Consider the following 14,409-nt stretch of genomic DNA (forward strand, 5'->3'; position numbering starts at 1 on the left):
CCCTCTGAAGGCCATGGCAGAAGTTCTTGCAATGGACTTAGAGCAAAGAAGGATTCTGGTTTCCTCCTCACCTGACCAATTAAGATGGGGAAAGAATAATGAAGGCAACTATAACCTCAAAGAGGAAAAACAAGCAATCCCAGGATTTAACTTTGTAAACACTGAGAAAGTCTGGCAGGAGTTGTGGTAAACTCCTCAATGGATGAAAATAAAATTATTTATTTGGCTAGTTCATCAAAGGAAAATCCTAACTTGGGAAAACCTTCTTAAGAAAGGTTTCATTGGCCCCTCTAGATGTCACCTTTGTGGCTCTCATGAGGAAACGATTGAACACCTTCTAAATCTTTGCTCCTTTTCTGCGAAAATTTGGGATTGGGTGGTCTCAAGCTTCAAACAGACCAACAAGGATAGGCTTAGCATATCCAACACTTTAACAAAATGGAGGAAGAACTTCTCAGAGAATGAGATCATCAACAAAGCCTAGATGCTTGTACCAGGATTTGTCATCTGGAATATTTGGAAAGAGCACAATATGCGGATTTTCAAAAATAAAGCTAGAGAGTCCCTGCTTATAATCAATCAGATTTTAAAACAGCTCAAGGAAACAGTTAGGAGCATTCTGAGAACAACTCCCTCAAATCCTCCTCTGCCTCATGAGGAACACATTATTATTAATTTGGGTCTTCAATCCATCAACCCTCAAGGAATAAAGAAGGAAGTGAGAGTAATAAACTTTGGGGATAGGGGTTGGCAGCCCCCTCCACAGGGCTTCATCAAAGTAAATATTGATGGAGCTTCTAAGGGAAATCCAGGGGAAGCTGGTTTCGATGGTGACATCAAGGATCCTGAGGGGCACACAAAATATATTTTCCATGGTCACTTGGAAAAGGGTACCAATAACATGGCTGAACTTTTGGCTTTAGACCAATGTTTGGAGATCTTGGTGGAGGCAAATTTATAGAATGTTATCATTGAAGCAGATTCAGAATTGGTCATCAAAGTAGCCAAGAAGATTTAAAATGGAACCTCGCCAGACAAAGTGTCAAAGCATTGGAAGCTGCTGCAAGTTTTTCACCGTATCCACTCACACTTACAAATCCTTAAAACAATAAGATTTGTTCATGTTAGAAGGAAAAAAAATATGCTTGCAGATAGGTTAGCCAATGAAGGAGTGGCCAATAAGGATAGAGACTCTTGGCATCCATGGGAGTTGCTTCCTACCAGAAAGCTGCGGGAGGATTATTTCACGCTGGTAAATTCAGATTGGGATTCATGGATGGACAATGATGATCTAGAGGACAGGGGTGAGGATGACATCGCCTAATCCGTCTTCGTTTTCTAATCATGGTTACTCTTCATAACTTACATGGCTTTCGGATGATGGATGAAGGTTTCGAGTCGGGCAATGACACAGATTGGACTATTGGGTTCAGATGGCTCAGCAGGTTTCTGTGGGTGACTCCAGGAGGATGGCTTCGAAAAGCCGAGCTCAGAAAGGCTGGCGGGATTGGACGAATGGTCTTCATTTGGCAATTCCATGAACACAAAACCATAAGTGGTTTATCGCATGGGCTTCAAATGGTATCTGGTTTAGTGGAAGAAGCACGCGATTCCACTCAGGGGGTTACACGTGGCGTTGGGATGAGACAGGAAACCGCTCTCATCGCACGGTTAACCTCCGTGCATCTCGGACACATGATATCTCTGTGGGTCGTTGGATCGGGCCGCTTCTTTCTATGGTTGGGATTAGTCGTGTGGGTTGCTCAAGGTACCGGACCCGATGGTCCACGGTGGGACCCTCTGTGGGCCTAGCGCTCCACAAAACTAGATCCCACTTCCTTGAATGGTTTTCGCGCGGCACTATGTTGGTTTTTGGTTTTTTGGTTAATGCAAGTGATTCTAGTCAGGAGGTGACGCGTGGCAATGAGGGTAGAGAGGAAACCGCTCTCATCACGCGGCTAATCCCCGAGCATCTTGGCCATGCGATATTCGTGCTTGCCATTGGATCGGACCCTTGTCTTCAATAGCGGGGATTGTTCGAGCTAGTTGCTTGCTGTACGTTTGTTCGGGTTGTCGGTCTGTTGCGCATGGGTCTTGTACCCGTTTGCTCAATGGAATCTCCTTTTTATTGTTGTTGAGTCATTTTGGGGGTTTCTTTGGCTTGGTTGTTTCGGTCCTGTAAGCTTCTTCACCGCCCCTACTGTCTAGGGCCCTCTGTATATTATGTAATTTACTTTGATTAATAGAAAGTTCGTCTCTTACTTATTAAAAAAAAAAGAATTTAGTAAATTCATTCGAATTACAATGACTTTCACATAAAGTTAGTTTTTCAGAATTTTAAAGAATTAAAAATCAAAATTTACCCAAAAAAATGGTTCAGAATTTTAAAAAATAAAAAAATCAAAATTTTACCCAAAAAATTGTTTTAACAGATTCCCATCAAAAAAATCCAAACAACACCTTAATATTAACCTTAACCACATCCCCATTAATCAGTACATGGAAATGACAAGATTGACAACACCCATTTTGTACTTTGTTTAAAAGCACACGGAATTCCAACTAAACCTCCATATTGGGTGGAGCATTCAGAGGAGGAGATCGCTTTCTCGTTTGTGTATAGAATTAAACTTCATAAAATTGATGGATCGCTTTCTTGTTTGTGTGTAGAATTAAACTTCATAAAATTGATGGGTAGTCTCGTTCAGGCCGAGCATGTTTCGTTTCATTGACCAATGAAAATTACAAGTGATAACAATGCTTTTGTGATTTGATTCAGAGTCCATATCCATGTGAAGAGAAATTTTCCCCTCTTTTATGTACAAAATTACACATCTACATAAAATGAGGTAGGTATTCTCTTTCATCAAACTATAGAAATTATGAAAACTCCTTTTTATGTACAAAATTACACATCTACATAAAATGAGGTAGGTATTCTCTTTCATTTGTTAAACACACATGGGCAATAGAGGAATATGAAGGATAAAACATGAGAGTACATTTTTATTAACAAATGATTTACATTTATAGTACATATTGCGACCGTTGGGTTCCACATCCCAAGGTCTCTTCGATTGCTTTGTCTATTCGGCTTCCACACTAACCCATTCAGGATTAGGTGTCCAACATTCCCCCCCTTAATCCGAAGGGTTATGTATGAGTCCAAGAAGAGAGCTGTAATACAAAATGTGCAAAAATGTATGGCAGCACTAGGCTAAATGTGCTCTGTGAAATGTTGGTATAAAAGGGCGGTGGTTTAAGGATGACCACCAACACTGGAACGCTTAGTGCAGTTCCCGGAACTCTTCCAAAACTGGTAAGAAGCTGAAGTCTTCTACTAGAGGAAGTGCTCCTATTGTTTTGAAGAGGGAAACCTTCAACCATGAAAGGGAGGTCTCACCTCGCATAAAAAGGAGAACTTTAACCTGAAAAGGGAAGTCTCAACCTGTGATGGTTTAAGGATGACCAACAACTCTGGAATTCTTAATGAAATTCCTGGAACTCTTCCAAAACTGGCAAGAAGCTGAAATCTTCTGCTAGAGGAAGTGTTCTCAATTTTGTTCCTGGAATTCTTCCAAAAATGGCAAGAAGCTGAAGTCTTCTGCTAGAGGAAGTGTCCAAGATTACCAACTAAAGGCATGATTAGGGGCATCTTTGTCTCTAGCTACAATTTTGACTCTGGTATGGCAGGTTGTGGCTCAGGCTCGCTTGATATAACTTTGAAGCTTGTAGATGACCATCATTTCCCCCCTGTCAAATACAAGGTGAGATGATGGAGAAAACTCAATTGCAAGATTGTTCAATATTCTGGAACAGGTTCTGACATGTGATTGGAATATCTTCTTCGCTGTTGATGCCCATTGCCAAGAAGTGATCCATCCAAGATGAATCTTTGTTCTTGCAGGACGTTTGTTTTTGAAGCATCTATTTGAAGAATGACTGGTTTTATGACAGTGCTTACATGGATGAAGGTCAAAACAATGATCTTTCAAATGGCCAACTCGGTCACAGTATTGGCATTTCACAATTTGTTGTTGTTGTTGTTGCTGCTGCTGTGGAAGAGGGGCAGAGTCTAGAATAGTTGGAGGTGAACTGTCATGAGGAGTAGGTGAACTGTCATGAATGAATCCAACACTCTGAAACTGAATTGGCTTGGCGTAGTCTGGAATATGAAAGGACAAGTCCTTGTCATATCCAAGACTAGTTCTGTGCTTGTTGTGGACAAGCTATTCCCAAGGTCTAATGATGGGCTTGGGAAGTGCAGACTGAGTTTATGCATCTGCATGTACAATTTCTGCTTTATTGGGTACTAAATCTGAACCAACTGTAACATTATTGACTTGCTTTTGATGGGTTGCAGTCTCAATGTTCTGAACAGAAACATGTTCAGAATGATGACTCCTCTGTTTTAATTCTTCTTGCTGTAGCTGAGTTTCAAGCTGCAAAAAATCAATTTTCTCTTGTGCATTTTGTAGACAGACTTGAATGTCTGTGAGAGAAACTTTGCTGACTTTTAATGTATCATGATTAGTAGACAATATCAGAGTTTTAAGGAACTCTAATACTTCACTGATTCTGGCCATTTTTTTTTCAATGTCTGATTTACACCTTAAAAACTGATCACAACTACTACTCAGTGCAGAAAAGTAATACCCACTCACAGTACACAGCAATATCCTTTATAAATGTGCAGCAAATGAATCAAGGAAACAATGCATATATATGTAGACAGATACTATAATGAGTTTTAATATTTGAGATACCAGATTTGCATGAAAACAATAGTCCACTTCAACTTTATGTAATAATTGCATGAAGATATTTGTAGTGATGTACGCTGCTACCAGAGGTGCCACTCTGCAACTAGTTCATGATTCGCTATAGGACAAGTCCATGTCCCTTTATCAATAATCCCCTTGACTCCAAATGAACTACGGACAGACAATGTCCTCTTTTCCTCAACTTGAGATCTCGATCAATTTGCCCAAAGTTAAGCCTATAGGTGAAGTCCTGTAGCAATGAAGGACTGGAAACTTGGAGAAACTATAGCTATAGTGATAGCTCGTGTCTTTGCCCTGTGTAGATTCCTTTACCAAAATTTAAATGATTTTATGCAAATAGCTGCTATGCAGGCTCCTTGGATTTGCTCCAATTTTTTTTTTTTCTTTTAGAGAAGACAAAAATGATCTTTATAAACTTGCTGATAGTGCTTAATGCTATGCTGGAAACAATGCGTCCCTCTTATCTAGCAGAGAAAGATGACCAGGAAAGCAATATGAACTTGGTTTGGAAGCTAAGTTGGCCTTCAAGGTTTGATATGTCCAACACGACCTGATTGTGGAAGTGTTGCTTCAAAAATTAAATTCTGGAATTTACGTACTTGAAGAATGGCCTGTCCATTCAGACATGTTCAAAAATTCAATCTCTAGTGGTAGTCTGAACTTGGTCTCCGAGTGTTGTTGACATCTTAGAACTCAACCAATTTAACATAAGCTCGGCCTCTTCAGAGAAATATTCTATAAGGAATGTTTGCACCCACAATCAAAAGTAGATTTCGTCCATATTCTGGGACTAATATTCAGTGTGATTCTACCTTCTTGATATTAGAAATTCGTTCCCCTATCTACAATCTTAGAAAGGGATTCAATTTGGTTGTTGAGCCGAATGCCTTCTGCTACCTTGATTAACTCCTCAATTAGACTATTCCTCTGGCCACCAGCACCGACCCCTTCCGTTTTGAAATGTCAATGAAAGACAGTCTTTGTTGATACATCTTCAGCAAAACCGCAATATAAACTCAATGAACTAGCACAAAGAATGGACACATAGTCGCAATTGAACTCGGCTTTCACCAGCACTGTGGGTAGAAAATAGCAACATATTCAACCTCGACGAGCGACATTCATTCTCCACGCATGCACAGACACGCTTACAGATAATTAATGGCTGCAAGTTCTCGGAGAGGGATAGAGAACAATGAGCAGCATCAAAACTCGAAACTTGAAAAGGCCTCCCAGTGCTTTCTTTGTATTCTTAGATGAGTTGCGAAAGGAATACAAAAATCAAAACCTAACGCGAATTCAGTTTCCACTGTCGGGAAAGCAGGAGCAGCATCAGGATAGTTCAACGCATGTCAGGTCAGCGTCATAATGTAATAAGCAGCGTGATAATGTTATGAGCAGCGTTCAGCACACAGCATGTCAGACAGGCAAGCAGACTTTGGTATGGCAGTTCAACGTATGGATAGTGAGTCAGACACCAAAAATAGAGACATGCGGATTTCAGAGGTCAGGAATGTCAGGGATGGCAGGATAATGGCTAAAATTGGTCTTTATTCAACGCAGAATACAACTGCAACAACCGACTACGTTTTTTTTTTTCATATGACTGACACACATGGAGATCACTAGGCACAGGGATGTTCAAAACGTTTTGAATTCCTTTGACCGGTGTACAGAGACACAACACAGGGAAAATCAACTGTCCATTCCAACACATGGAGATATATGCATTCAAAAGCCATGAACTATGCTCAGACTTCAAGCTCAATGCCAACGCATGAATCAATGAGCAATATGATTGCACCCAGACTTCACAACGCACATAACATTAATGGTCAGAGTAGGTAGCTTGAACAGAAATGAGCCAACGCGCCAGGACTTTTAACTCTCAACGTTTTTGCACGGCCTTCAACACATAGCAGAGGTCATATTTATAACCACATTCCACAGTCCAAGGCATACGCTGCATATTTAAATATGGACCAATGCATCTGGCTCAATAAGACCAACGCATCTACCTCACACTATTTCAATGCTTTCCATACACCACATTGTGGTATTCATTCAACGCACCAAAAATTATACATATGCTAGCACAAATATATACAACAAATTCAATCATATATAAATATTTAGACCAACACATATATAGAGTTTTGATTAGGAGCAGGCATATAAACTTCAAAATGTGTACCACTATTTCAATGCTCTATTCCGAGTAAAGCTTCAACACCAGCGCATGAATTAATCAACCAGCAATATCACTGCACCGAGAGTTCACGACCCACATAACATTAATGGTCAATGCATAGGTCTGGTGAAAGAAACACAACAAAAGGCCACAAGAAAACAATGACTCAAATATGAGCAGGGCCAGAATTCGCCTGCTCTTATACCATGTTAAACACACATGGGCAACAGAGAAATCTGAAGGATAAAACATGAGATACATTTTTATTAACAAATGATTTACATTTATAGTACATATTGTGACCGTTCGGTTCCACATCCCAAGGTCTCTTGGACTGCTTTGTCTATTCGGCTTCCACACTAACCCACTGATGATTAGGTGTCCAACATCATCAAACCATAGAAATTATGAAAACTGATAAGAGTGATTTGTAATTACACATCAACATAAAATGAGGGAGGTATTCTCTTTCATTAAATCATGGAAATTATGAAAACTGATAAGAGTGATTTGTAGTTTGATTAATAATACATTAACATAAAATGGTAGGTATTCTCATTCATAATACTATGGAAATTATTAAAACTGATAAGAGTGATTTGTAGTTTGATTAATAATACATCAACATAAAATGGTAGGTATTCTCATTCATCATACCATAGAAATTATGAAAATTGATAACAATAATTTGTAATTTGATTAATAGTCAATAATACTGTGTAAGAAATTTCAACTAAAGAGGTGGAAATTCAAAGAAATTTTCCCTCCTTTGGGTGGATTGTCTCATTCATCAACCTATATGGTTATGACAACTGAGAACAATGATTATGTAATTTGGTTAGCAATCATTATCAATATCTAAACAATTTCAACTAAACAAACTTTTCTTATTCAGTGGAACATTCAAAACACACTGAGGAGGTGGTCTCTTTTTCCTTCTCCCTTGTATATAAAAATATACATTATTGTAAAATTATTGATCAGTAGTTGTGGCTTTTAATTAAAATGTATTGTTGTTTTGCTATGTAGGAAAGTCTTGTTTTCCCTTTTTGGGTTGTGATATAATTTATTAATTATTATATATTTTAAATAAGGGAAGGATTATTTTAATAAACTATATATTTTTGTAAAATCACTGAGTAGTTGTTTTTTAATTAAAATATATAGTTGTTTAGTTAGGGTAGGTAATTGTTTGTTTTTTATAATTATTATACACTTTAAATAAGGGAAGGACTATTTTTAATAAGATAAAATATATTTTACAAATAAAAGGAAAGGAATATGTAAAAATATATAATATAGTTTATGTAATTTTTCTAATTTGATTTATGTATTTTTATCATTCTATATTTAATGTGAATAATGATTAAAAAATTGATTAGATTAAATTTGTACAAGTTCAAATAAGTAGTAATTTATTGGATTTTGAATTGGTGGTGAATGAGTGTTATATTAAGGCACTCTTTGTCAAAAAGATCAATTGTTTAAATTTCCCGTGATTTAGTCCAAAATAAATAAATAAATTATTAAGTAATTAATAAATTTTGAATGTCTATGTTAGTTTTAGAGAAAATATCTGTATCAAAGATATTATACATAAATATGTTAAAATATTTTTAAAATTTCTAGGAAAAAAGTAAAAAACTATCATATTGTTGAGTAGTCAGGATAACATGAAATGCAACAAAATATCTTATATTTTGTATTCTTCCATACACTTCCCCTGACCTATAACTTTGAACAATAATACGGTTTTATTTAATATTTTAATATTATTAAACATTAAAGTATTATACATTATATTTCAAAAATAAAATTTACTTGAATTTTAATTAATGTATTTTCAAATAATCAATGCAAAATTATCTTTATTTAACAAATAATATTTTTTATAAATTTAATAAATCTATAATTTTAGATATTTAAATGTTTTTATTGAAAGTTTTAAGACATTAAATATTTAAAAATACTATATTATTGTAATTGATAAAAAATAAAATTTACATGTTTAATTTTTAAAAAATATTATAGATTTTATTTTAATTTAGAATTGATTAATTAAAATGTATTATTTTTAATTAGATTATGTAACATATTGTTCTTTATTATGTTAGCTAGGCACTATTTACTTTTATAAGTTGTGATATTATTTATTAGTTATTATGGCTTTTAAATATTAAACATAATTTTTTTTTAATAAAAATAGTATTTTATGTATGAGAAGATGTTTAAAATAATATAATGTATAATGGCATGAATGTTTCTTGTGAACACTTCACCCATATTCAGGGGTAGGAAGCAATTGATAGGAAGAGTGCATGACCAAAGTATATATAAAGATGAAGGGAATTAGCGATTAGAGATGAAATACATGATTATTTTGATTACCAAAGGGAGACAGATTATTAATTAGAATTAAATTCTATTATTTTTTTTTGAATTATGATAGGAGGAATTAGAACTAAGAAATAAAATTAAGAAAAAATATATAGACGAGAAATTTTTGAAATTTTAAAAAATTAGAGATTAAAAATGTTATTTAATATAATGTAGTTTATTTATTTATAATTTAATTTAATTTAAATATTATTATAATTTTAAATTTAATATGAATAATGTTTACAAAATTGATTAAATTAAATTAATATAAGTTTAGAGAATTAATTTAATTGATTGTTGAGTATTTAGTTGATTTTGGGTTAAATTTTCTATATTATTTGTAAAGAAAATTAAAGTTAATTTATATTAAAAATGTTAGGTATACATGCGGTGAAACATTTTCTAAGTTTCTTATATTATCTGTAGTGTTATCCTCCGGAGTCATCACATTGCATTCATGTTTGTTGGAATTGTTTCTAACCAATTTCTGTAGTTCATCATGAGGATTAAATCCATGAATGAATAAGTAAGAACTCAATGTTGACAATCATTAATTAGTTAGTATGTGTTGTACATAGAGCAAATGAAATAATTCATTTGTTATAATATTTAAACCATGTTCATGAAATAATTTATTTGCTATAATATATAAATCACATTCATGAAATAATGTATTTGTTATAATATTTACATCATATTCATGAAATAATTTATTTTTTTAAATATTTAAATCATGTTCCTGAAATAATTTATTATTTATAATATTTAAATCATGTTTGAAGTGTTTTTTCTAGTCACTTTGTCATCAAATGTGGTTGATTTTAAATATTTTTATGCTTTTATGCTTTTCAATGTTTTATATTGGGAAAATGAAATAATTTATATTTTATAATTTATATTAATTTTATAAAACACACTAATGACCAAATCAAAGTTATCTTAATTACTTTATCACATGATTAAATCAACATTTATTTTGTTTGCTTATTTTTCTAGTAGGTATTGATGTCCTTTTTATAGTATTTGTTGTTGGTTTATTGATGTAGGAGCATCTAGCTGACAGGTCAAGACAAAAGGAAGGCTGTTTGGTCTCTGAAAAGGACAGAGGAGTAATTTGCCAGTGGATAATGTGGTTGTTTTTCTTTTACTTTTATTTGATTATGTTGTCTAATTTAGTAAACGAACAGTAAATAGGAATGGTCAAGAATTAGAGTTAATTAGAATAAATGTTTTAAGCATCTAGTTTTACTTTCGTAATAATGTTGTAAGACAATAATAGTTTTGTAACTAAACGGATGTAACTAATAAGATATAAGCAACAACGGTTGGAAAACCAAAACAATTCTGACAATCATTTTTAAAAGAGGAACAGAACACAATTGAGGGTTCGACTTTTTGAGAAATGAAAAAAGAATTATAATTTCTGTGCACACATTCCTCTCCAGCGTCCAAAAGCTGTTTGAATTATTTATATGACATTACATCGATTTTTATGTGCAGTACAAGTCTGTTTATAGTCTATCTTACAGGCATATGGTCATAAATGTGACTTGAATTACATTGGTCCCAACAAGCAAACAAAATCAGACAGGTTGCAAAGATAACTCAAAGGACGTACTGCGAAAACAAATCTTACAGTCCCCGAAACAACATACAAGTGAACGTCGAAGAGCCGGAACAAGCCGAATGCCAAACAAGTAATAAGGTGCAAGCATTGCCAGGTATGCCCAGAGAACAAACATCCACAGTTTCATTTTTAAAATAAGTTCGAAGGGAAAAACAAAATTTCTGTTCATTCATATATATATATATATTGTTCGAAAAAAACCCCGTTCAACAATTATACAGTCCATGCCAAAATCTATGACAAATTTGGAACAAGATACAGTACGGGTTTAGAAACCCTCGGCCTACCTACAGCCACCAAATAGAAAAGAACGACTGTGTAAACCTACAGCCGAGACTGTATACAGCCGGTGGCTTAACAAACTATTGACACACGGACTTTAACAAACCCCAACCTAAGGCGTTGAACGAAAGCAACAAAAGAACAGAGAACGACACTACCCGTGTCTAGCCGGAGCAAATGAACCGCCAGGCATCGAAACCCTTCGAGTAGCCATACCTGCAACAACAACCATTTAACAAGATATGTAAGAATCAGACAGCGAAGAGAAGTGAGGGCATATAGACTAACAAAAAAAAAAAACCAACTCCAGAACTTACGTGACAGAGGCAAGCTGCGGCCATAGCAGTTCCACAAAGTCACCCTGCTCGCAAGGAGCTAAGACATTAGTCGACCGAGAGAAAAGGAGTAAATACTGACAGCATGGAACCAGGAGAACTTACCTTGTGAATGTCGAAGGAGGTGAAGAAAGTTGCAACCACATTTTGCTTAGACCCGAGGAAGGACGACTAGAAACTAGAAGATTGTTACCTGGAACAGTTCCAACCAGCAGAAGAACACAACGACCGTGGAAATTACAGGCATTAACACCGTATGCTAAAAAAAGGCGCAAAGACGTAACAACAAGCCACAAATACACAATAAACAACTAGAAATAAGTACAGACCAGGCAAAGACTGAACCTAGCATGTTGACAGAGCTATTACCGAACGAAGGGAAGAGATTTTCAGATTGAAACCCTAAACCAGAATACATAACAGCAAAACCTCATACTGAAACTTCCAGAGTCTACCGAGAACGCAAAGCTCATAAAACTGAAAGAATGTGCAAGTGAATGACTCAGGTTAGGGTTTGATCGCCCATACCAAGGCAGGCTCGAGAATCCCAAGGGAGGACACTTGTCAAATAACCGAAGCGGGAAGTACCAATCACAAGTGCAGGATCCAAGGACCAAATCCACATCATTACAATCAACCGCCGACGAATCAACCTTACACCAAATCTACTGTTCATTATTAATTTTCGCTTTATTCCCGCATTGATAACTGTGGGAGGTGTGATAACGTGGGCTGGACTCATTAAGTGGTATCAGAGCAGGAAATTGAAAGAATTAGGATATGGAGGTTGGAAGACAAGGACGTGGAAGAGTTGTGCGCAGAGCAATAGATGAGGGTTTGAGGGAAGAAATAAGGACCCTTACTGCTCGCTTAGAGGCAGTGGAGGCAGGAAGGAGAAGAGACCCAGAACTTGGAGATGACAGCGAGGAGGAGGCAGTAGCTACTACAGACGGATCAGATGAAGAAGCCCCAGAGATAAAATTGTTGAGGTCAGTGCTGCTAGCTAGTAGCAAGCCCAAACCAGAAATTCCTAACTATGATGGCAGTCTGTCCGCAGAAGTCCTGTTGGACTGGATAAGCGAGTTGGATAAGTATTTTGAGAACGAAGAGATCAGTGAGGACAAAAGAGTCAAGTTCACTGCAACCAAATTGAAGGGACACGCTGCCTTGTGGTGGGATAGTGTCCAAGCAGACAGAAGGAGAATGAATAAGCTACCGATAAGGAAGTGCTCGAGGATGGTGGCAAAGCTGAAAGGCAGATTTCTGCCTAAGGACTATCAGGTTGCGCTTTACCGATAGGTACATAATTTAAGACAGAAAGGCATGACAGTAAAAGAATATACAGAAGAATTCTACCGTGTGAACTTGAGGGCTGGTTATACTGATGATACTCCAGAGAAGACAGCAAGATACGTGAACGGTTTGAGGTTGGAAATATTGGATGAGATCAGTATTCTTTCCCCACGGAACATAGAGGAAGCCTTTCAGAGTGCTGTAAAGGCTGAAGAAAAGATTAATAGAAAACAGAATAATAGGAGAGGACGGGGAAATGGCAGAGGACGAGGGCAGTCCTACGGCAGAGGGAGAACTGCCAGTAACAGTGAAGAAGGCAGCAGCTCTAGGGCTTCAGGAATAACAGAGAAAGGAGATAGCATGAGAGGAGGTCGGCCATACTAGCAAGGAAGAGGAAATGGCCGAGGAAGAGGAGCTAACGTCCAGTGCTACAGGTGCCACAAATGGGGGCACAGATCTTTTGAATGCCCAGAAGTAGAGCAAGCCGGCCAGAGGGGAACATTTTTTGCACAACCCGAGGAAGTTTAGGCACTGCCCCAGGAAGCAGAAAATGTGGCAGAAACTGGGGAGGCCTTGGTTCTAAACAAAGTACTGTTGAAGCCAGCCAAGGAAAATGCCGAGCAGACCCAACGGAAAGCACTGTTTCAGATAGTTTGCAAATCACACGGAAAGTGCTGTAAATTGATCATATACAGTGGGAGTACAGATAATTTGGTTGCCACCGAGATGGTGGAGAAGCTGGGATTGAGGTGACTTAAGCACCCCACACCTTACAAGGTGTCGTGGCTGCAGAAAGGCCACCAACTATTAGTTGATGAACAATGCGAGGTTGAATTTCACATTGGCAGATACAAGGACAAGGTTGTCTGCAATATCATGCCAATGGACGTGTGTCACAAACTGCTGGGGAGACCATGGCAGTATGATCGGAAGGTGGTACACAATGGGAAGACGAATTGCTATAAGTTTGTTAAAGATGGAGTCAAGCATATGCTTATACCCATCAAAGAAGAGGATACAACAGAAGCAAGTGGGACAAAAGTGTTGTTAGTAGGTGGAAAATAGTTTATTAAATAGATTGAGGAGAACGAAGTGAATTATGCTGTCGTAAGGAGAACTAAGACTATGCTGCTGCACACAGAAATGTCTGAATTTCCTGCAGAGATTCAAGAGATGTTACAGGAATTCAAGGACATTGTAGTTGATGATTTACCGAACAAGTTGCCTCCCAAGAGGAGCATCAGCCATCATATCGATTTCATACCCAGAGCGAGCCTACCAAATAAAGCAGCATATCAGATGAGCCCGAAAGATAATGAAGAGATTAGGAAACAGGTGCAAGAGTTGCTAGACAAAGGGCTGATCAAAGAAAGCTTGAGCCCTTGTGCGGTACCAATAGTACTCGCGCCTAAGAAGGGAGGAGAATGGCGGATGTGTACGGACTCGTGGGCTATCAATAAAATCACTATTTGATACAGGTTTCCCTTACCAAGGATGGACGATATGATGGATTGTCTA

The 14,409-nt window shown here is 36.8% G+C and overlaps 1 protein-coding gene across 1 annotated transcript; it reads left to right on the forward strand.

The window, feature by feature from the left end:
- Positions 1-13,288: 13,288 nt before the first annotated feature.
- Positions 13,289-14,364, forward strand: LOC149184773 (uncharacterized). The gene is made up of 4 exons (XM_089415441.1): positions 13,289-13,365; positions 13,587-13,640; positions 13,740-13,921; positions 14,054-14,364. Exons 1-4 carry the CDS (start codon positions 13,289-13,291, stop codon positions 14,362-14,364), a joined length of 624 nt encoding a protein of 207 aa, XP_089271567.1.
- Positions 14,365-14,409: the final 45 nt, after the last annotated feature.

The sequence above is a fragment of the Pinus tabuliformis genome, chromosome 3_2 (assembly GCF_031772625.1).
Source record: "Pinus tabuliformis cultivar Carrire ecotype Pingquan chromosome 3_2, CPIR1, whole genome shotgun sequence".
Lineage (NCBI taxonomy): Eukaryota > Viridiplantae > Streptophyta > Pinopsida > Pinales > Pinaceae > Pinus > Pinus tabuliformis.